The sequence below is a fragment of the Stegostoma tigrinum genome, chromosome 19, assembly GCF_030684315.1.
Source record: "Stegostoma tigrinum isolate sSteTig4 chromosome 19, sSteTig4.hap1, whole genome shotgun sequence".
In the NCBI taxonomy this organism is placed as follows: Eukaryota; Metazoa; Chordata; class Chondrichthyes; order Orectolobiformes; family Stegostomatidae; genus Stegostoma; species Stegostoma tigrinum.
The window spans coordinates 5,018,838-5,040,095 of NC_081372.1; the positions used below are offsets into that span (position 1 = coordinate 5,018,838).

General features: G+C 43.4%; 1 protein-coding gene across 6 annotated transcripts in view; it reads left to right on the forward strand.

The window, feature by feature from the left end:
- Positions 1–4,201: 4,201 nt before the first annotated feature.
- LOC125461332 (14-3-3 protein beta/alpha-1-like) overlaps positions 4,202–21,258 on the forward strand; it is a 34,161-nt gene continuing 17,104 nt past the window's right edge. The window contains exons 1-2 of one of the 6 annotated variants that reach the window (XM_048549982.2): positions 4,202–4,335; positions 19,582–19,883. In XM_048549982.2, coding sequence (XP_048405939.1) covers positions 19,590–19,883 — 294 coding nt within the window. In that variant the 5' untranslated portion in view covers positions 4,202–4,335; positions 19,582–19,589. Of the gene's footprint in view, positions 4,405–10,733; positions 10,993–16,610; positions 16,730–19,581; positions 19,884–21,258 lie in introns of those variants that run through there. The other 5 variants (XM_048549985.2, XM_048549983.2, XM_048549986.2 and 2 more) reach the window with 5 other exon arrangements.

The window sequence follows — 21,258 nt, forward strand, 5'->3', positions numbered from 1 at the left end:
CATCTGCATGAGGAATGCAGGGGTATAGAGACTGGACGTCTATGGTGAAAATGAGGTGTTAGGGACTGGGGAATTGGAAGTTCTGGAGGAGGTGGAGGGCAAAGGTGGTGTCATGGACATAGGTAGGGAGTTTCTGGACCAAGAGGCAGAAAATGGAGTTCAGATAGGTGGAAATGAGTTCGGTGGGGCAGGAGCAGGCAGGAGAGACCACTCTCTGCAGTAGTCCCTTGTCCGCTCCACACTCCCCTCCAACCCCACCACACCAGGCACTTTTCCTGCAACCGCAGGACGTGCTACACTTGCCCCCACACCTCCTCCCTCATCCCCGTCCCAGCCCCTAAAAGGACTTTCCACATCAAACGGACGTTCACCTGCACATCTGCCAATGTGGTATACGGCATCCGCTGTTCCTGTTGTGGCCTCCACTACATCGAAGAGACCAAGCGGAGGCTTGGGGACCGCTTTGCAGAACACCAACGCTCGGTTCGCAATTAACAACTGCACCTACCAGTCGCAAACCATTTCCACTCCCCCTCCCATTCTTTAGATGACATGTCCATCATGGGCCTCCTGCAGTGCCACAGTGATGCCACCCGAAGGTTGCAGGAACAGCAACTCATATTCCGCTTGGGAACCCAGCAGCCCAATGGTATCAATGTGGACTTCACAAGCTTCAAAATCTCCCCTTCCCCCACCGCATCCCGAAACCAGCCCAGTTCGTCCCTTCCCCCCACTGCACCACACAACCAGCCCAGCTCATCCCCTCCACCCACTGCATCCCAAAACCAGCCCAACCTGTCTCTGCCTCCCTAACCTGTTCTTCCTCTCACCCATCCCTTCCTCCCACCCCAAGCCGCACCTCCATCTCCTACCTACTAACCTCATCCCACCTCCTTGACCTGTCCCTGGACTGACCCATCCCCTCCCTACCTCCGCACCTATACTCTCCTCTCCACCTATCTTCTTTTCTCTCCATCTTCGGTCCGCCTCCCCCTCTCTCCCTATTTATTTCAGAACCCCCACCCCATCCCCCTCTCTGATGAAGGGTCTAGGCCCGAAACGTCAGCTTTTGTGCTCCTGAGATGCTGCTTGGCTTGCTGTGTTCATCCAGCCTCACACTTTATTATTGATAATGGGAACTGCAGATGCAGGAGAATCCAAGGTAATGAAATGTGAGGCTGGATGAACACAGCAGGCCCAGCAGCATCTCAGGAGCACAAAAGCTGACGTTTCGGGCCTAGACCCTTCATCAGAGAGGGGGATGGGGGGAGGGTTCTGAAATAAATAGGGAGAGGTGGACCGAAGATGGAGAGAAACATGTCATCTAAAGAATGGGGGGGGGGGGAGTGGAAATGGTTTGCGACTGGGAGGTGCAGTTGTTTGTTGTGAACTGAGCGGAGGTGTTCTGCAAAGCGGTCTCCAAGCCTCCGCTTGGTTTCCCCAATGTAGAGGAAGCCGCGCCGGGTACAGTGGATGCAGTATACCACATTGGCAGATGAGCAGGTGAACCTCTGCTTAATGTGGAAAGTCATCTTGGGGTCTGGGATAGGGGTGAGGGAGGAGGTGTGGGGGCAAGTGTAGCATTTCCTGCGGTTGCAGGGGAAGGTGCCGGGTGTGGTGGGGTTGGAGGGCAGTGTGGAGCCAACAAGGGAGTCACGGAGAGAGTGGTCTCTCCGGAAAGCAGACAGGGGTGGGGATGGAAAAATGTCTTGGGTGGTGGGGTTGGATTGTAGATGGCGGAAGTGTCGGAGGATGATGCGTTGTATCCGGAGTTTGGTGGGTGATGTGTGAGAACGAGGGGGATCCTCTGTGGGCGGTTGTGGCGGGGGTGGGGTGTGAGGGATGTTTTGCAGGAAATGCGGGAGACACGGTCAAGGGCGTTCTTGACCACTTTGGGGGGAAAGTTGCGGTCCTTGAAGAACTTGGACATCTGGGATGTGCGGGATTGGAATGCCTCATCATGGGAGCAGATGCAGCGGAGGCGGAGGAATTGGGAATAGGGGATGGAATTTTTGCAGGAGGGTGGGTGGGTGGGAGGAGGTGTATTCTAGGTAGCTGTGGGAGTCGGTGGGCTTGAAATGGACATCAGTTACAAGCTGGTTGCTTGAGACGGAGACAGAGATCCAGGAAGGTGAGGGATGTGCAGGAGATGGCCCAGGTGAACTGAAGTTTGGGGTGGAAGGTGTTGGTGAAGTGGATGAACTGTTCGAGCTCCTCTGGGGAGCAAGAGGCGGCACTGATACAGTCATCAATGTAACGGAGGAAGAGGTGGGGTTTGGGGCCTGTGTAGGTGCAGACTAAGGGGGTGGCCATGGGCACCCGCATGGGCCCCAGCTATGCCTGCCTCTTAGAGATAATGGGAACTGCAGATGCTGGAGAATTCCAAGATTAAAAAAATGTGAGGCTGGATGAACACAGCAGGCCAAGCTGCTTGGCCTGCTGTGTTCATCCAGCCTCACATTTTATTATTATGCCTGCCTCTTTGTAGGTTACGTGGAACAGTCCCTCTTCCGCACCTACACAGGCCCCAAACCCCACCTCTTCCTCCATTACATTGATGACTGTATCGGCACCGCCTCTTGCTCCCCAGAGGAGCTCGAACAGTTCATCCACTTCACCAACACCTTCCACCCCAAACTTCAGTTCACCTGGGCCATCTCCTGCACATCCCTCACCTTCCTGGATCTCTCAGTCTCCATCTCAAGCAACCAGCTTGTAACTGATGTCCATTTCAAGCCCACCGACTCCCACAGCTACCTAGAATACACCTCCTCCCACCTACCCACCCTCCTGCAAAAATTCCATCCTCTATTCCCAATTCCTCCGCCTCCGCTGCATCCGCTCCCACGATGAGGCATTCCACTCCCGCACATCCCAGATGTCCAAGTTCTTCAAGGACCACAACTTTCCCCCACAGTGGTTGAGAACGCCCTTGACCGCGTCTCCCGCAACACATCCCTCACACCCCGCCCCTGCCACAACCGCCCACAGAGGATCCCCCTCGTTCTCACACACCACCCCACCAACCTCCGGATACAACGCATCATCCTCCGACACTTCCGCCATCTACAATCCGACCCCACCACACAAGACATTTTTCCATCCCCACCCCTGTCTGCTTTCCGGAGAGACCACTCTCTCCGTGACTCCCTTGTTGGCTCCACACTGCCCTCCAACCCCACCACACCCGGCACCTTCCCCTGCAACCGCAGGAAATGCTACACTTGCCCCCACACCTCCTCCCTCACCCCCATCCCAGGCCCCAAGATGACTTTCCACATTAAGCAGGGGTTCACCTGCACATCTGCCAATGTGGTATACTGTATCCATTGTACCTGGTGTGGCTTCCTCTACATTGGGGAAACCAAGCGGAGGCTTGGGGACCACTTTGCAGAACACCTCCGCTCGGTTCACAATAAACAACTGCACCTCCCAGTCACAAACCATTTCCACTCCCCCCCCCTCCCATTCTCTAGATGACATGTCCATCATGGGCCTCCTGCACTGCCACAATGATGCCACCCGAAGGTTGCAGGAACAGCAACTCATATTCCACTTGGGAACCCTGCAGCCTAATGGTATCAATGTGGACTTCACCAGCTTCAAAATCTCCCCTTCCCCTACTGCATCCCTAAACCAGCCCAGTTCGTCCCCTCCCCCCACTGCACCACACAACCAGCCCAGCTCTTCCCCTCCACCCACTGCATCCCAAAACCAGCCCAGCCTGTCTCTGCCTCCCTAACCTGTTCTTCCTCTCACCCATCCCTTCCTCCCACCCCAAGCTACACCTCCATCTCCTACCTACTAACCTCATCCCACCTCCTTGACCTGTCCGTCTTCCCTGGACTGACCTATCCCCTCCCTACCTCCCCACCTACACCCTCTCCACCTATCTTCTTTTCTCTCCATCTTCGGTCCGCCTCCCCCTCTCTCCCTATTTATTCCAGTTCCCTCCCCCCATCCCCCTCTCTGATGAAGGGTCTAGGCCCGAAACGTCAGCTTTTGTGCTCCTGAGATGCTGCTTGGCCTGCTGTGTTCATCCAGGTTCACACTTTGTTATCTTGGATTCTCCAGCATCTGCAGATCCCATTATCTCTGGTGCTAGGCGGCCGGACCTACACATGCGCACACGACACCGCCGGTGTCCTGCGCAGGCGCACCGTTCCCAGACCGCGGCCCCCCCCCGGTTGCCGGGGAAACGCAGACGTCACATGTCCCTGCGAGTGTTCCGCGGAGACCCCGCGTGGAGCGGTTACCAAGGCGACCCGTAGGTTGGGTGGGGGTGATAGCGGAACCGGAAAAGCCGCGCGCGGCGGGAGAGAGAGTGTGAGAGAGGTGAGTGAGTGAGTGAGTGAGTGGGGGAGGGAGATAGATAGACAGCGCTCGCTCCGGAGGTGGGAGGAGGTAAGAGTTAGGTTAGGTTGGGGTGGGGTGGGGTGGGGTGGGGTTCATCCGGGAGCGGGAGGTGAATGACGGAATAGTCCTTACCGGGGGATGAGGGAACCTGATGAGGCGGTGGTGAGGGGAGTGGAGACGGTGGGGATGGGGTGTGGGCTGGTGAGAGGATCACTGCAGGCCTGAGTAACAAAGGCACTGAATAACAGGAACATCAGAGTAATTGAGAAAGGCCAGAGAGGCACGGAGTGAGATCAGAGTAATAGTGTTCCAAAATAATATCCATGTAACAGTGATATTAGAATAATAGGGTGAGATCAGAGTAATAGAAAGTAATAGTAATTCAGTGTAATATAGAGTAACAGGGTGAGATTGGATTAACACAGCAACAAGTTGAGTTGACAGTAATAAAGTAACAGTTTTATTAGTGTAATAAAGAGTAACAGGGTGGCATCAGATTAAGAGAGTAAAGGTGAGATCACAGTAACAAAGGGAAATAGGGTGAGATCAGAATAATAGAAAGCAGTATGAATTCAGAGTAATGGAGAGAAACAGGGTGAGTTCACAGTAATGGTGTGAGATCAAAGTAATAGAGAGTGACAGGGTGAGAACAGCATAATAGAAAGTAACAAGGATTCAGAATAATAAATCAGATCGAGATCAAAGTGACGGATCGGAATAAGAGAGTGAGCTTAGTAACAGACATCAGAGCAATAAAGGGAACTCAGGAATTAGAATAATATAGATCAGAGTAATAGAGTGGGATCTGAGTAACAGATCAGTGCAATAGAGATACTAGTAACAGAGAGAACTTGGGTGTAATGGAGATCAGAGAAACCAGACAGAAATCAGAGTTAAAGACAAGAGAAACAGATAGGGCAGAGTAACAAGCAGAGATGGGAGATCAGTGTAACAGGCAGATCAGAGTTACAGAGAGAGATCAAAGTAACAAAGATCAGAGTTGGCCATGACAACAGTGATCTGAGTAACAGGGTAATCAGAGGAACTGAGGGAGGTCCCGAGTAACACAGCTATCAGATAACAGATCAGAGTAAGAAATAAATACAGTAACAGGCAGATTGGAGTAACATTGGAAATGAGAATGGCAGTAGAGATAGCAAATTAATTGAAATCCTAGGAAAACAAAAGGTAGGTACCATGGTGGAGACACTAGAGGTAAAGGACAATAAATGGGAGAGGCTGGAGTAAAAAGGCAACAACAGGTGGACAAGAGGAGAGTGAAGTACTGTAATGATTGAGTAATGGACAACATCTGCAGTCACTGACAGATGCTGGAATGTGTACAACAAAGGAAGATTGCAATTCCAGAGTGTGTTTCACAACCACAATGTCTCCAAGTAGAAATAGACCAGAGTATATGGAAAGACTTGATAATGATGCAGTAATAGAAGACAAGACTATAGTAATAATGGACTGGCACAAATAGAATGGAGCAAGTTCAAAAACACCAGTATAATAATGTCTCTGCACAAGGAGAGGCTAGCTTATTGCAGTTTACAGATGAGTGGGTAATAATGCAGTCACATACCCCAGTATCATTGGAAGAGTCTGAACTTCATTATAGGAGCATAGCTGGACAGGTTGCAATAACAAGGATGCACTGCTTTCACATAGGAAGCTGGTATAATCATGCAGGAACACAAGGAGACAATAATAGCCTGACATTAAAATTTGGAGAAAATAATAATAATTATGAAAGAACATTGGAAAAAATGATACAGTAGGACAAGAATGCAATAAACTTGCAAAGAAAAGAAAGATTACATGTTGGTGCATCAGTGAGTGGAGGCTGCAGTAGTGGCCCAGAATTGTTAGATGTTAAGATTAGAATAATACCATTTGTTTGTTTTATTCCTTCAACTCATGTGACATACATTCTCAAACAATTGGCATTTAATAGGATTCCAATTTGCACTGGTGAGGGTGGTGAACCAGTCACCTTGTTGAACCATTGCAGACCATGTCGTGTACACAGGTCGATAGTGCTGTTAGATGGGGAGTTTGAGTATTGATACAGGCTACTAGCATTATGTGCTGATGAAGGGAGTGAAAGTTTAAGGTGGTAATTGCAATCTTCAGTAACCAGGCTGCTTTGTCCTGGATGGGAGATGATGGGAACTGCAGATGCTGGAGAATCCAAGATAACAAAGTGTGAAGCTAGATGAACACAGCAGGCCAAGCAGCATCTAAGATGCTGCTTGGCCTGCTGTGTTCATCCAGCTTCACACTTTGTCATCTTTGCTTTGTCCTGGATGGTCTCCGACTTCATTTGTGGAAAGGCTGTCGGGGGGACTAAAAGACAAGCCACTCAGCAAAGAATACCCAGACTGTTACATGCTCTTGCAGCTGTCGAAGTTGAGTAGTTAATTTGGTTACATTCATAGACTATGGGAATTATGCATTTGGAATAGGAGACAAGAATAACCAAATGATGCCAGTCAGAATAACAAAAGAAGCCGGTTTGATAGTGCAACATTAGAAGGAGATAGGAGTAATGGTGCAGTAACATGGGGTTTCTCACCTAAGCACAGTAAATGAGGGAGTAGATTTGGATTGTAATAACACTGATTTGGTTGTACATTAAGAAATTCTGGAGTACTAACTCGAGTAACAGAGCAGAGATTTGCATTTGTTTGGTGCTTTTCACAACCATAGGCCATGGTTAGGGCTGTCACAGTGGTTAGCACGACTGCCTCAAAGCACTGGAGGCCTGGGTTCAATTCCAGCCATGGCTGACTGTCTGAGTGGAGTTTGCATGTTCTCCCCATGCCTCTGTGGGTTTCTGTGGATTGCTCCGGTGTCCTCCCACAGTCCAAAGTTGTGCAAGCTAGTTGGACTGGCCATGCTAAATTTCCTCGTAGTGGCAAAAAATGTGTAGGCTATGTGGATTAACTATGGGAAATGTAACAGGGATAAGGGGGTTCTCAGTGGTAGGCTCTTCAGGCTGTTGATACAGACCTGATAGACCAAATGGCCTCTATTTGCACAGCAGGGATTCTCTGATTCAATGACATTGCCAGAACAAGTGGTCATCGTCTCAGGATATCCAGTAGGCCATTTTGGACTGAGCTGACAGATTTTTCCACTCCAAGGCGGTCAACCTGTGAAATTTTCCACCACAGAAAGCTGTGGTGGCCAAGTTACTGAAAATATCCAAGAAAGAAATGGATAGTTTTTGAGAGCAAGAGATAGGGGGTGAGAGTGGGAGAATGATGTTGAGACAGGATCAGTCAAGGTCATGCTGCATGGTGGAGTGGGCTCAATGAATCAAATGCCCTAATGTTCCTACTGTCTTCTGCATTTCAAAATGTAATCACTATTGTAATGTAGGAAACACAGCAGTTAATTTGTGTACAGCAAGCTCCTACAAGCAGCAATTTGGATAATAACCATATTTTATTATGATGTTGTTTGAGGGATAAATGTTGTTTAGGATACGACAGAGAATTTGTCTGCGCTTCTTTCAAAACATTAAGACACAGCTTTCAGTTTAAGGTTTCATCTGAAAAATGGCAGCTTTTGCATTAGGGTGGCAACTTTTTAATCTTTTTATGCAAGTCCAGCAGACAGATTTGATCTTGCAGTTCAGAGATGAGAGCTAGAGTTGATACCTAGGAATATTAACAGTGAACAATAATGTAAGAGGAGGCATTAAGAGCGATAACTTAATAATGTGAAATGAGACTGGAATATTATGAAGACATAGATGTAGAGCAATAACACAGTAGAATGAAGAACTGAAGACTTGCATCTGTATAGCTCCATTTACAACCATAGACATCCCAAAGTTCATTCCACGTTGGGGGTTGAAATGTAAATAATGCTTAATGGTTTTTAAGATTTTTAATTCACGTTATTGCACAATTGGCATATATTAGTAGAAAATGATGTCTGAGGATTGCTTAGGGATAATTGGTTAGCAGCAGTTGAGTAGTATGGAAATTATTACAAATAAACAGCATAGTCTGCCAGTTGCCTGTTCTGGTTATATTACATACTAATGCTCAAAATACACAGGAAGATAGCAGATTCACAGAATCAAAGTCCACTAATTGCCTGGGAAAATTAATTAATGGGGTGAAAATCATAGAAAAATTGTGCCCCTAATAGAATGGAAGGAAATATTGAGGAGCAGCTTCTCCAGTCACAGGCTGGTTCTTTCATGTATTGCTAATGGGTTCAATAAAAGAGGGAGTGACTCAGCCTGTAAATAGAGGAGCGGAAGATAGGGTTAATAAGTGAAACTGGTAGGGAGTTACCAAGAAGCATTTTGCCAAGATCAGAAAGATTACACAAAACAGCTTCTGAGGAGAAAGGAAAAGGGCTGCAAAAGAATTGAGAGGGTAGGGCTACGATGGACAGATAACAGTTTTAAACCTATCAGCAAATGAATACTCAGCCACCTGAAATCCAAGAAAACTTTAAATCACTAAGTTAATAAATTTCTTGCAAATGATTATGAAATCTGTCTTGTTTAAGGCTGTGTAAGATCAGGGATATTCTACATGGTTTTAAAAAATGTGTTGGATTCTAGTGGAATGAGCAATTTGTTAATTGTTAGGTTTTTGAATTAGATTGAGATTGGAGGAGCTGTAAAAAGTAGGGGAGTACCTACCTAGTTAAGATGCTCCAACTTTGTGCATATTGCATGGAAAGAAATAACTCTGACCTCATTAGTCGGTGGAAGATGTGCTTGGGGATGATAGTTTTTTATATGTAGGAGTGTTTGTTGCTACCTTTTACATTTGTTGTCCAGTCTGAATTTAAATACTATGCCATCTAAGAAATTAATGATTTCCTGTGTGCTGTGGCTTTAAGTTTAGTGGTGACTTGACCTTAGAGACTGGAGATCTGAAATAAACAGAAATTGTTGGGGAAACTCAGCAAGTCGAGCAGAATCTGTGAAGAGAAAAACAGAGTTAATGCTTTGACTCTGGTGCATCTTCATCAGAACTAATGCTTGGGGATATTGATGAATTATTCAATCTCTTTGAGAGTCTGAATCCTCCATGTGTCAACAGAAGATAGTGTTATGTGACTGCATAATTGACCTTATTGAGTAAATGAGTTCGCACATCAAAATCTATTTTGACCCCAACAGATCTTGAATCCCTCTATTGCCTTTTTTGCTCCTGAATGCAACAAGCTCACAGATCAGTGTTTTCTGCATTAGATACTCAATGTGACAGAGTTCCTATTCTCACCACTCACTACATAAATAAATTTTTCCTAAATTCATTTTTCACCTGTGAATGACTTTCGTTCTCCATTTATTAGGCCTCAGTCACAACTGAAATCATTTTCACCATACCCCTCAATTCCTGTAAATCATTGCACTCTCCTTAATGTTTGAAGATGAGGCAACTATTACACTCAAACATATGAGTGGGAGTAGACTACTTTGCTGCTTAGGTCTGCTCTATCGTTCAGTAAGATCATGGCTGATCTGATTACTCCATATTCTTGCCTACCCCGATAACCTTTCGTCCCTTTGCTTATCAAGACTCTAACTATCTTGGCATAAAACTGCTTCCAATTGGTTCACATCACTATGCAAGCCAATGACAGACTTGATCCATTTCAGCAATTTAAAGAGCAAAGACTTGGGTTTATATTGAAATGATCAAAATTCCAAGTAGTTTCAGAGAAACACCATGCAGCAAACTTTGATGTCAGGTACATGAAGGGATAATCTTCTGATGCTGCTGCGATAGGGTTAGCTTGGACCTTGCTGCTTCGCCTGCTGTGTTCATCCAGCTCTACACTTTGTTATCTCAAGAGATAAAGGCTGATGGCCAAATGTTTGGTCAAAGAAGTATGTATTAAGCAGCATCTTATAGGAGGAAAGCAAGGCCTGAGGGGCAGAGAAAAATAAGGACGGAATTCTGGAGCTTAGGGTCCAGACAGTGGAAGGCAGTAACACTAGTGGTGGAGTGATTAAAATCAGGGATCCTAATGTGGCCAGAATTAGAGGAGTATAGGTATCTTGGAGTGTTGTCGGATTTCAGATTTTTAAAAAAAGTGAGTTGAGGTCATGGAGGGACTTGAATCAATGAGACTTTTAAAATTGCTTAACCAGGAGCAATTTGTTTGTTTAGTTGATAAATTGATGCAGACGGGCATAAGTCCAGCAAAGTGGAGCCCTCAATTACACAGTTCACCATTGACCAATCAGGAGGTTTTCTCTGCAATTAAATAATTAACATCCCAAACAGAAGCACTTTGAGTTCTTTTGGTTCTGAGCTCCTCGTTTTGCAATTCTGAACAGGAGATGTAATAACTTGTCTGGGCCTGATGGGAGGAGTACTGGTTAAACCAGTTTAACGAAACAAGTTGCTTCATAAGCTTTTGGGTTTCTGCCTGTGGGAGTAGCATCTCCAGCTTTAATGAACCGATTGTTGGTTGAGTGAAAAAGTTGAAGGTCTACCTGCACGGGTATTGCTGTAAGTTAATCAGTAAATGAAAAGGATCGTGGTGAGTCTAAGTGGCTCTGTGGTGTGATTTAGTGATTGTACAGTGAATGTTGTTAAATTTAGGATGTTGTGTCTTTAGCTTCTCCAAACTCTTGGACATGATGTAAGTTTTGTTTTCCACTTTTAAGTTTTTAGTATGTAGGGAAATACTCTTCTAAGAACCAGTTACTGAGTGGTGCTGCTATAGCTGTATTAGAATCTAATAAATTGACAGATGTTGAATTGATCAGTGCTACTAACTATTTTTGGGTCTTCTAGTAAGAGCCTGCATTTTTGTATTTCTACAGTTGTCTTTTAGTTAAGAAATCTGCACTGGTATAATCTGTTTGTAAAATATTAGATCACCCAAAATCCTGCTGCTAACTTCCTAAATTGCAGAATGTCTCTATCACTCCATTACTTTTCATGTTTAAGCTATGTTGGCTGTGTAATGCTCATTTACCTTTTCAGGTAATGACCTCAGCCCCACCCTCTTCTCTGTAAGCTCCTCTTTGCAATCATTTGAAATCTCTATCTGAATTCTGGCTTCTTGTGCATCCCTGATTTTCATTCTTTGTGGAAGTTTCACAAGCTGCCTTGCCCCTAAACGCTCAATTTTCATTTCAGTTTGCTGACACTGTCCTCCTGTATCCCAGACAGCCATTCATCGTGTCAAACGCCTGTTTGTGCCTTGTGATTAGATCATTGTTCAGTGAAATTGGAATATCTTCCCCAGGGTGCAAGTCTGGAGACTCTGTACTGCCCAAATGTCAGGATCCACCTCAGTATCCCTGATTGGGTCCAGAGTAATGCACATCACTGGCACTAGCTTGATTATGGGAATTGCAGGAAAGTTGACAGATTTCGATCTGTTTTTGGAACTTCACATTTCCTGTCTGGGTTTATTCCCTGAACCCTCAATTTTTCAGAGAACTACAAGGCCTTAGGGTTGTTTCTCTGCAGCTGGAAGTTTATTTCATGTGTGCCAGGGTGTGTCCATAGGCTAGTGAACCTCCACACTGCATACCTGAGGCTATGTCTCATGCAGGTTCCTCTGAAGCTTGAAGTAGTTTTCAATGATCTTGTTAATATCTCCTTAAGTACGTTGGTGTAAACTTTTGTTTGTGCCTTTTAAGGACCTTGGGATATTTTCAGAATAAAGGTGGAAGATAATTGCAGGTTGCTGTGTTTCCTGAGGATAATTTTTTTTTCCTCACTACTACTTCTTTTCTCTCTCTTTCCCCCCGCCCCCGCCCAGTTACCAAGATTGAAAATATATTGTTTGGTAAAGAGGAGTTGGTATGTACAGGGTTATGCGATGTGTGTGTCTCTGTCTGGCAAACTGAACAAATAAGGGTGAAATCTTGTTACAGTGTCTGGATATTGAATCAGTCAGCTAACTATGGTTGAGGGCTAGGCTAATTGTCTTTACAGGGTTAGGAAGTTGGTAACTTCCTATTTTCTTCAGTGGTTGAAGGTTTTGATGCTATGCTTAATTGAGATCTGCCACCTGAAAACCAGCAGCATTATTCTGCAAGTGTAAAAGGACCTTTTGAGCTTAAACTGATGAATTCCCACCTCCAAAATGTCTCCCCCACCCCACCCCAAATACCACATCACCCTAGATCCTTTCATCAACTTTGCCCTATCTTCTGTGACGTTCAAGCTACCTCCGTGATCTTTGACCAACTGTTCCGTACCCTAGGTTGAAAGTCTTACTATAACTATATGAAATAAGGGATGCCAATTTAAAGCTGAGTTGAGAAATGTCTTCACTGAAGATGATATTCTTTGTAGCTCCTCGCCGCAGAGAGCGATGAGGGCAAAGGCTTTACGTATATTTAATGTTGAGAGATTCTTAATCAAGAGAATTGGGTTACAGGTAAGTGCAGCAAAGTGGACATGAGGTGTGGGGATAGGCCACGATCCTACTGAACGGCAGAGCCGGCTTGAGGGCCCGAATGGCCTATTCCCGTTTTTTTCAATGGCCTAATTCACTTGCCTTTGGGAAATTGACATGTCGTTTCTCCTTTTTATATTGAAATGCCCTGCTCACCTCATTTTCCTTGCTGGTTTCAGCCCTGGAGCCGCTAATATGGCGTTAAACTAATAGCTGACTGGAGAGTTCATATGAAGCTAATTGTAGAACGGTAAAGAGAGAGGATGAGACAATTGAACTGATTAGTATTGTTGGCAGTGACAATTAGATTGTGACAGGAAAGGACAGAACGTGCAAACCTTTAAAGTTTGCCAACAAATGAAACTATCAGTGTCAGAGTAAGGCCGCACTTAGAATATTGTGTTTAGGTCTGGTCACCACCAGAAGGATGTGGCTGCTTTGTAGAAGGTACAAAAAAGGTTCACCGATTTCAGTTCTGAGGAAGGATCACTGGACTCAAAACATTAACTCTGATTTCACTCCACAGATGCTGCCAGACCTGCCAAGCTTTTCCGGCAATTTCTGTTTTTGATCCTTCAGTAATGTTTCTATCTTCACTTTGGATATACTTATTGACGCAGCCTTGGCAGCATTTTGTTAGGGACACATCATAACTGACTTTCAGTCTCCACTACAATTTCCTGCTACCTCCCTGTTTTTGTCAGTTTCCTGAGGGAATGTAATATATTTGTATCCAGAAGACCTTTGACATGGTCCCACAGTAAACGATAAGAGCTCATGGTGTTGGACTGCCGATGCATCAAAGATAATAAACAAAAACAGAAGTTGCTGGAAGCTCAGCAAGTCTGGCAGCATCCGTGAAGGAAAAAATGAGAGTTAACATTTTCAGGCCTAGCGACCCTTCCTCAGAACAAAGTTAAGGATTGGCTAACCAACAAAAGAGTTGGGATAAATGTATCATTTCAGTTTGGTAAATTCTAAAGAATGAGGTGCTGCAGTCTCTACGGTATTATTTATATTCTGTTAACAACTTGGATGAAAGGACCAAGTGTATAGGAACCAAATTTGCTGACAGTGCAGAAGTAGGTGAGAGAGAAAGTTATGGGGAGGGCAAAAAGTTTGCAAGGGAATACAGAAAGTCAAGTGAATGGTAAAATTCATAGGTGGAGTATAATGTGGAAAATTTTAGATTATTAACTTTGGTAGGAAGAATTGAAAAGTAAAATATTATTTTAAATAAAGACATGAAGCTATAAGTTTGAATGCAATTCCAGCAAGTAATTAGGCAAATGAAATTGGCCTTTTATTGCAGTTGGCTGGAGTAGAAAACTGAGGAAAGCTTACTATGTCTGTACAGGGCATTGATAAGGCCATGCCTAGAGTACTGAATAAAATCTCTTTCATATTTTTTTTTAAAGGTGGATACACTTGCATTGGTGACAGGTCAGAATATATTCACTGGGTTTGATTCTTGGGGCAAAGGGATTGTCTTCTGAGGAATAAGTTAAGCAGGATTGGCCTATAACTCATTTGTGTTTGGACTAATGAAATTATTATTCAAGATGTTGTATCTTGCAACAAAAATGGAAAAAAGTAAAAGTTAGGGAATTTTACTGCTGCTGTATAAGGTGTTGGTGAGACCACAATTTACATACCATGTACAGATTGGATCTGTTTATTTGAGAAGGTGCATAATTGACTCAACTCATTCCTGAGAAGAAGGGTTTGTCTAAAAAACGTCTAACCTGTTCAACCTAAATCCATTGGAGTTTAGAAGAGTGAGGCGATCTTATTGAAACATGTAAGATCTTGATGGGACTGGATAGGGTGTATAGCAAGGATACTTCCTCTTTGGCAAACTGAAGGGTGTTGTTTAAGAAGCATTTTCTTTTAAGATGGTTGAGAATTTTGCTTTCTGTCAAAGGGCCAGCTGAGTGTGAAATTCTCTTCCCAAAAACAGTGGAGACAATAAGTGAATGGAGCATCAGAAATGGGGAAATTCTCGCTAAAATTATACAATGCAGTCATCAGAACATAGCTGGAACTGTGAATGATGTTGGTCACCTTATCTAAAGAATGATATACTGGATTGGAAGCAGAAGGTTGAGTCCAGGTCTGGAGCGATGCTTGTTTGAGGAGACATTGAGTAGCTTTGGCCTGGACTTAGTGAATTTTAGAAGGATGAGAGGAGACCTTACTGAAATGTGCAGATTTGTAGGGGGCTTGTTGGGGTGGACCGGCCAGGATTTTGATTGAATGGTGGAGCAGACCTGATGGGCCAAATTTCCTACTCCTGCTCCTATCCCTTATGGACTTGTCTACATTGATAGTCCAGGGTCATGAAAGACAAGTTGGAAAGTGAAGCTAAAAATATAGCCGTATCTGCCATGATCTAATTGAATAGCAGTCCAAGGTCATTGGGCCAAATGGTTTAATCCCACTTCAGTCCTGTGTTCTTATGAGACAGTTGGCAGGGTAGATGTTGAGAGGATACTTTCCTTTTGAGAGGATGTCAGAAACTTGGGAAAACAATTTAAAAATGAGAAGGCATTTAAAACAGTTCAGGAGGAATTCCAAAGGTCCTGGTAAAATTTGGAATTCTCCACCCACAGCGGGCAGTGGGAATGGAGCTAGCAAGCTTAAGAGGAAACGAGGCCAAGTTCTGATTTTAGTGGCAGGAAAGAACTCGAGAGGCCATTTTGCCTATTCCTGCTTGTGTTCTTTTTCCAGTCTCATCAGCTAGACTGAGCTCCTGGCAAACGTGTTAAACTGGCAAACAAAAAATGCTATGCACCTTGATTTTTGTGAATTAATGCTCATTATTGATATCAGGGAGTTAGATGAGTCCTTGAAGGAAATAATTACAGGGCGTGAAAAGAGAACAGATGTGTGGTATTAGTTGGTCCTTTCAAAGAGTGTCATTACAAGCACGAAGGGGTGAATGGCCTCCTGTGCTACAGTCAATTAAAAAGAGACTTCAGTACCAACCATCTGGTCTGGATTCAAGCCTAACCTCCAGAGCTGAAGCCAATCTCCTAACAACTGCTGTGCCCTGTGGCTTCCTCCAGTACTTCTCCCCCTTTAATCTTGGTCTGAGTTTAATTTTTGATGCATATTCTACTTGCATTCAGCACCTCCCTAAAGACCTGCCACTTTCCTTGCTATGACTCACAAACATGAGTTTGTGAGCATGAGCAAAGCACCTTCAGGATTAAAAAATGACCCACCCAAACATAGTTACTCTGCTAATGACTCAAGTGATCAGTCAGTTCACCTTTTTAAATTATTGAGGGATTGAGATAAAAATAAAATGCTTGAACCAAAACACAGTAAAATTTGCAAATCACTAGGAACTAAGTGACTGAAGAAAGACAATACTGATGTTTATAGATCATTTCATAACCACAGGTCATTGAAGCCACTGTACTACTTTGAAAACGTAGTCACCATGTCAATATGGAAATGTGGCTTCCAGTTTACAGCAAAAGCTCACAAATGGTGTTGAGTGATTGGATAAAATTTCTTTTTGTTTTAGTAAAGTTGTGTGAAAGTTAAAATATTGACCAGCAATGGTCCCTCTGAGCTCTGCAACTGCTCCAAGGTTCTGCATGTGCTGATCCGTGTGTTGACACCACTCCCAAAATTGACTTCCAGTTTCAGAAGTGCCTGCCACAGATGGACCTTGAGGTCCAGGCAGAAGAAAACAGAATTTGAAAGAATGAAGTTGACTGTGACCACTGTACAGGGGAGAACTCTCTTGCTGCTGTTCAAGCAGCGCTCAAGATCTTTTGCATCCACCTGAGAATACAGAGGAGCAGCTTCGGTGTAACATCTCATCTGCAGTACAGTGCATTTGACTATCCAGCATTTCGTCAGAGCTGCACTAGAGTATGAGGCTAGAATTTGTGCATGGACATGATTGAAAATTCTGACTATCACCACCTTTGTGGAAACTGCACAGGTAAACACAGGAAATATAAACATAAAATGTATAATTTCAAAATGGGAACGATTTTGTTTCTGTTTATCTTTGTCTAATTGTCCAATAAATTCTTGGAAGCTGAAGTCTCCATTTTGCTTCCTTTAGTGCCCAAAACTCTGTAGAAGGGTTTTAAAAAAAAATCCATGTGCCTACTATTAAGTTAAACTGAAATGTATGACTGCGCTGAAGGTACAATTAGAGTATTATTCCAGTCAGATCTGGTCATGATGTGAATGTAATATCAGCTTGAGAAGGTGTTTGCCAGATTACAAGGAAGGGTGGAGAAGCAAGCACAGGAATAAATGTTTTTGCATTTATCCGGAATTCACCTCCTATGTGGCACTTAGCACTTTCAAGAAAGAGAGCAACAAAATAAGGGCTTTGCAGGGATATGAAATGAAAGATAAATGGAATAAAAGTTCACAGGAGTCAACATCAGACTGGTGAAACGTGTTCCGCTGATATGTTTTAATACCCTGGAAAAGCAAATAAAATTTAGTTTCAGCTGTGAAAATTTCAAGTAACCACTCCCACCCCCAATCCACAACTTAATAGGGGAGTGAATTCAATCCTTTTACTACTACTTGTATGAAATTTTAGACTTGCACCCCATTATTCCCACTAGAGAAAATAATTTCTGTTCATCTACTATTATCACTTTTTAAAGACATCAATTAGATCACCCCTCAGTGCTTCAAACCAAAAGGAATGCAAGCCAGGTTTATGCAACTTGCACTATTAATGTAATTCTATAAGCTGTGGTATCAGTCTGGTGAATCTGCACTGTTTCCCTTTCTTTAATACCTCCCTGCAGTTTTCAAAAATCTCTTTCAAATAAGTGGTCTGATTTTTCTCTCCATAATTGTGACACCCTGTTCCTTTGTCTGTCTGAATGAGTTGTTTGGATCTTTTTGTAGTTGCTTGGCCACTTATTCAGATATAACCTGCCCAGGGAATCTATTGGCTTAGTGTCTGCATGAGTAATTCAAAATCATTTGCTGTGGAGCCTCCTACAGTGTTGGCATTGGTATTAGTGTCCGACAGAGGTGATTATTTAGTGTGTGAAATCCTGTCTGACTGTTCTGGTTTTCTCTGTGCCTTTCTGCACTTTTTAAAAAAAACTTAGGCTTCTGTATTCATTCTACACTTTACGTTATGTACTTTTTATTTCAACAGATGTTGCTGTAGTTGGATCCTGATTGTTTTTTTTTCCTGTATCGTCAGTGTTTGTTTCTTATAAACTGCACCAGGAAGTTCTTGTTTTGCACTTGCTATATGTGTGCTGCAGGTATTGTGCAGCTACCTCAATTGAGGTTTCATTGAGTACAACTCCATTCCTGATCAATTCCCTCAAACTGTTCCTTTTCTAATATTGAATTGCTCTTTTTATTTAAAGTTGCATATCTCACTATTTGCTGCAGTGGTTTGTGCTAGATGGTGTGAAATTTTAATGTTTAATTCATTGTTTCCTAAGGAGGTCATTATTTCTGTTCTTGGTTGTTTATTTGGTCACATGATGTGCTTTTACCATCATACAGCACGCACAACAAATTTGGCCAAAAAAAATCTTTACTTGTATTCACAAGCTCAATTCTAGAATACTGAGGAATCACAGTTCATATTGTTTTCGAGCCTGTCTCTCATCATGCCCTATCCTTTTGGAGAACAGGGGAATTTACTAAAAGACTTCACAACAGTCACCTTGCATTTCTTACGGTCATTGTGTCATTTAGTGCATCCAATAGCCAATTTATGCAAAGTAAGATCTGATGTGTAGGAATGAGATAAATCATCAGTTTTCTGTTGAAGTTGATGTAGGGCCGAATGTTGGCTGGAATCCTGGGAGAGTTGCTCTACTCTTCAAATAGTTCCTAGGAGCACTAAATCTAAACTAATCCTAATCTCTTTGCTGAAACTTCCTACTTCACATTTACTTGTCTCTATATATCATTCCATTCTTAATCCTAGCGCATTAAATACTTCCAGCTGATTCATCCATTTGTTTTGACTTGTTTTTAATTTTTGCTCCAGACTTCTGTGCACTGTCTGCACAATTATATGTTGTGATTCATTCAGTGGACTCAGTTAATGTAAGCACACATGGACTCAACTCTTAAAACAATACATCCCTTTCATATTAGATTGGCAGGTATAATAGTGCAAGATAATATTTCGTGTTAGTGGGTAGTAATGAAAATGTGAAAACTCAGAAAATAGCCAGAAGGCCTTTGACAGTCTTCCTGGATCTGTATTGCATTTCAAAAATAATACCAAGTTCTTGAAATCTGAACCATTAACCACCCAGTATTACAACCCAACTAATCCTAGCAGGATTCACAGATTTTTCTCGCACACCCAACTCCATCATGGATCACGGCACCACTATTCCCATTAATTCCCTTTGGAATTATAAACTGTCAGCCCCAGCAACCCCACTGGGAATCACAGCTGCACTAACCAGGTCTGCCATTCACTGAGATCAGACCTTGCTCCATTTATTAACCTTATTTCATATTCCTTAATACTGTTGGCTAACTGGGTTTAATATGATTAAATGAGTTTGCATCTCCAGTTTTTTTTTCCCTGAGTGGGGAATGTTCCACCATTTATATGAAGCAATAGATACTTCTTTAAATTCTTTCCTGAATGCCCCAGTTCTGATTTTCAGCAACAAGAGCTGCAGCTTGTTTTCTTTGCCTCAAACTTCTCAATTCAAGTACCCCTTTGTAATTTTGATTTTAAACACTTTTTTTTAGACCAGTGTTTCTGTGTTATGCAATATGAACTACACACAGCATTATTGTTAAAGATATCCTCTTCTTTACATGCAGTCCTGAAGATGGAAACTGCTGACCTGATTGAAAAAGCAAGGCTTGCTGAGCAGGCGGAGCGCTATGATGACATGGCACACTGCATGAAAACTGTCACGGAGAAAGGTGATGAACTCTCCAGTGAGGAAAGGAACCTACTGTCTGTCGCCTTCAAGAACGTAGTTGGAGCCCGTCGGTCATCCTGGCGGGTCATCTCCAGCATAGAGCAGAAGACTGAAAACAGTGAAAGGAAGCAGCAGATGGTCAAAATGTACCGAGAGAAAATAGAGGGTGAGCTGCGGGACATCTGCAACAATGTGCTGGTGAGGCTTTGCAAACCGCTTATGTGACTGGTAATTCAAAAGGGAGTTGAAGACATACTTGAAAAACAGGGGAAATATGCAGATCTAGGGAGTAAGGATTTGGGGAATAAGACCGACATTCCCTTTTTTTTAAGATGTGTGTGGTCATGTATCAAAGGGAACGTTGTTTATGGACTGCTGTTTTGTACCCTGTGTTACAGATTTCCAAATGTAATGTACATATGCAACCATGCAGCTTAGAGGGGCTGTTACAAAGCCATACAGAACACAGAAACAGACCCTTTGGCCTAACCAGTCCATGCCAACCATAATCTCAAACTAAACTAGTCCCACCTGCATGTCCTTGACCCATAACCTTCCGAACGTTTCTTTATTCATGTACTTATCCAAATGTCTTTTAAATGTAGTAACTGGACCCGCATCTACCACTTGTTCTGGAGATTCATTCCACATATGACGGACTCCAGTCTTTTTATAAAATCTTTCTCCCATCACCTTTAAAAACGTGTCCCCTAGTTTTGAAATTCCCCCACCCAACAGATAAGACACTTGCCGTTCACCTTATCTATATCCCTTGTGATTTTACAAACTTCTAAGGTCTCCTCTCAACCTCCTACGCTCCAGTGAAACAAGTCCTAGCCAATCCAGCCTTTCCTTATAACTCAAACCCTTCATTCCTAACCACATCCTAACTCTCTTCTGAACCCTTTCCAGCTTAGTATCCTTCTTTAAAATAGGGAGACCAGAACTGGACACTGTACTCCAGGACAGGCTTCACCAAAGTCCTGTACAACCTCATCATAATATCCGAACTCCAGTACTCAAAGGTTTGAACAATGAAGGCAAGCAATCTAAATGCCTCCTTTAACCACCTTTATCTGTATGTAATGCAAACTTCAAAGCATTGGCAACCTGAACCCCAAGCTCTGTCTCTTCTACTACACTGCTCAAAGCCCTACTTTTAATTGTATATGTTTTGTCTTTGTTTTACTAAAATGCAATATGTCACATTTATCCAAAATAAACTCTTGAGTAGGGTTTTGTAAATAGTTCCTTTTAAAAAGCTAGTCCAGGCATGATATGTTCCCTCACATTTTCCCACATTACATTCCATCTACCAAGTTTTTGTCCATTTACCTAATTTATATCCCTCTTGACACAGTCAAGACTTGCCTTTTCACCTAATGTATCAGCACTACCGGCCCTGAATAGACAATCAGAGCAACTGCTCAACACCACATGCTTTGCGGGGCTGTGCACTGCGAACAAAAGGGAGGAACTAGAAGCCAGAATTGAAGGGTTGATCTTTTGAATAGATATGGGGAGGTATTGATCAAATTATACCAGCACTTCCTGGATTCCACAGGGTTCCAGC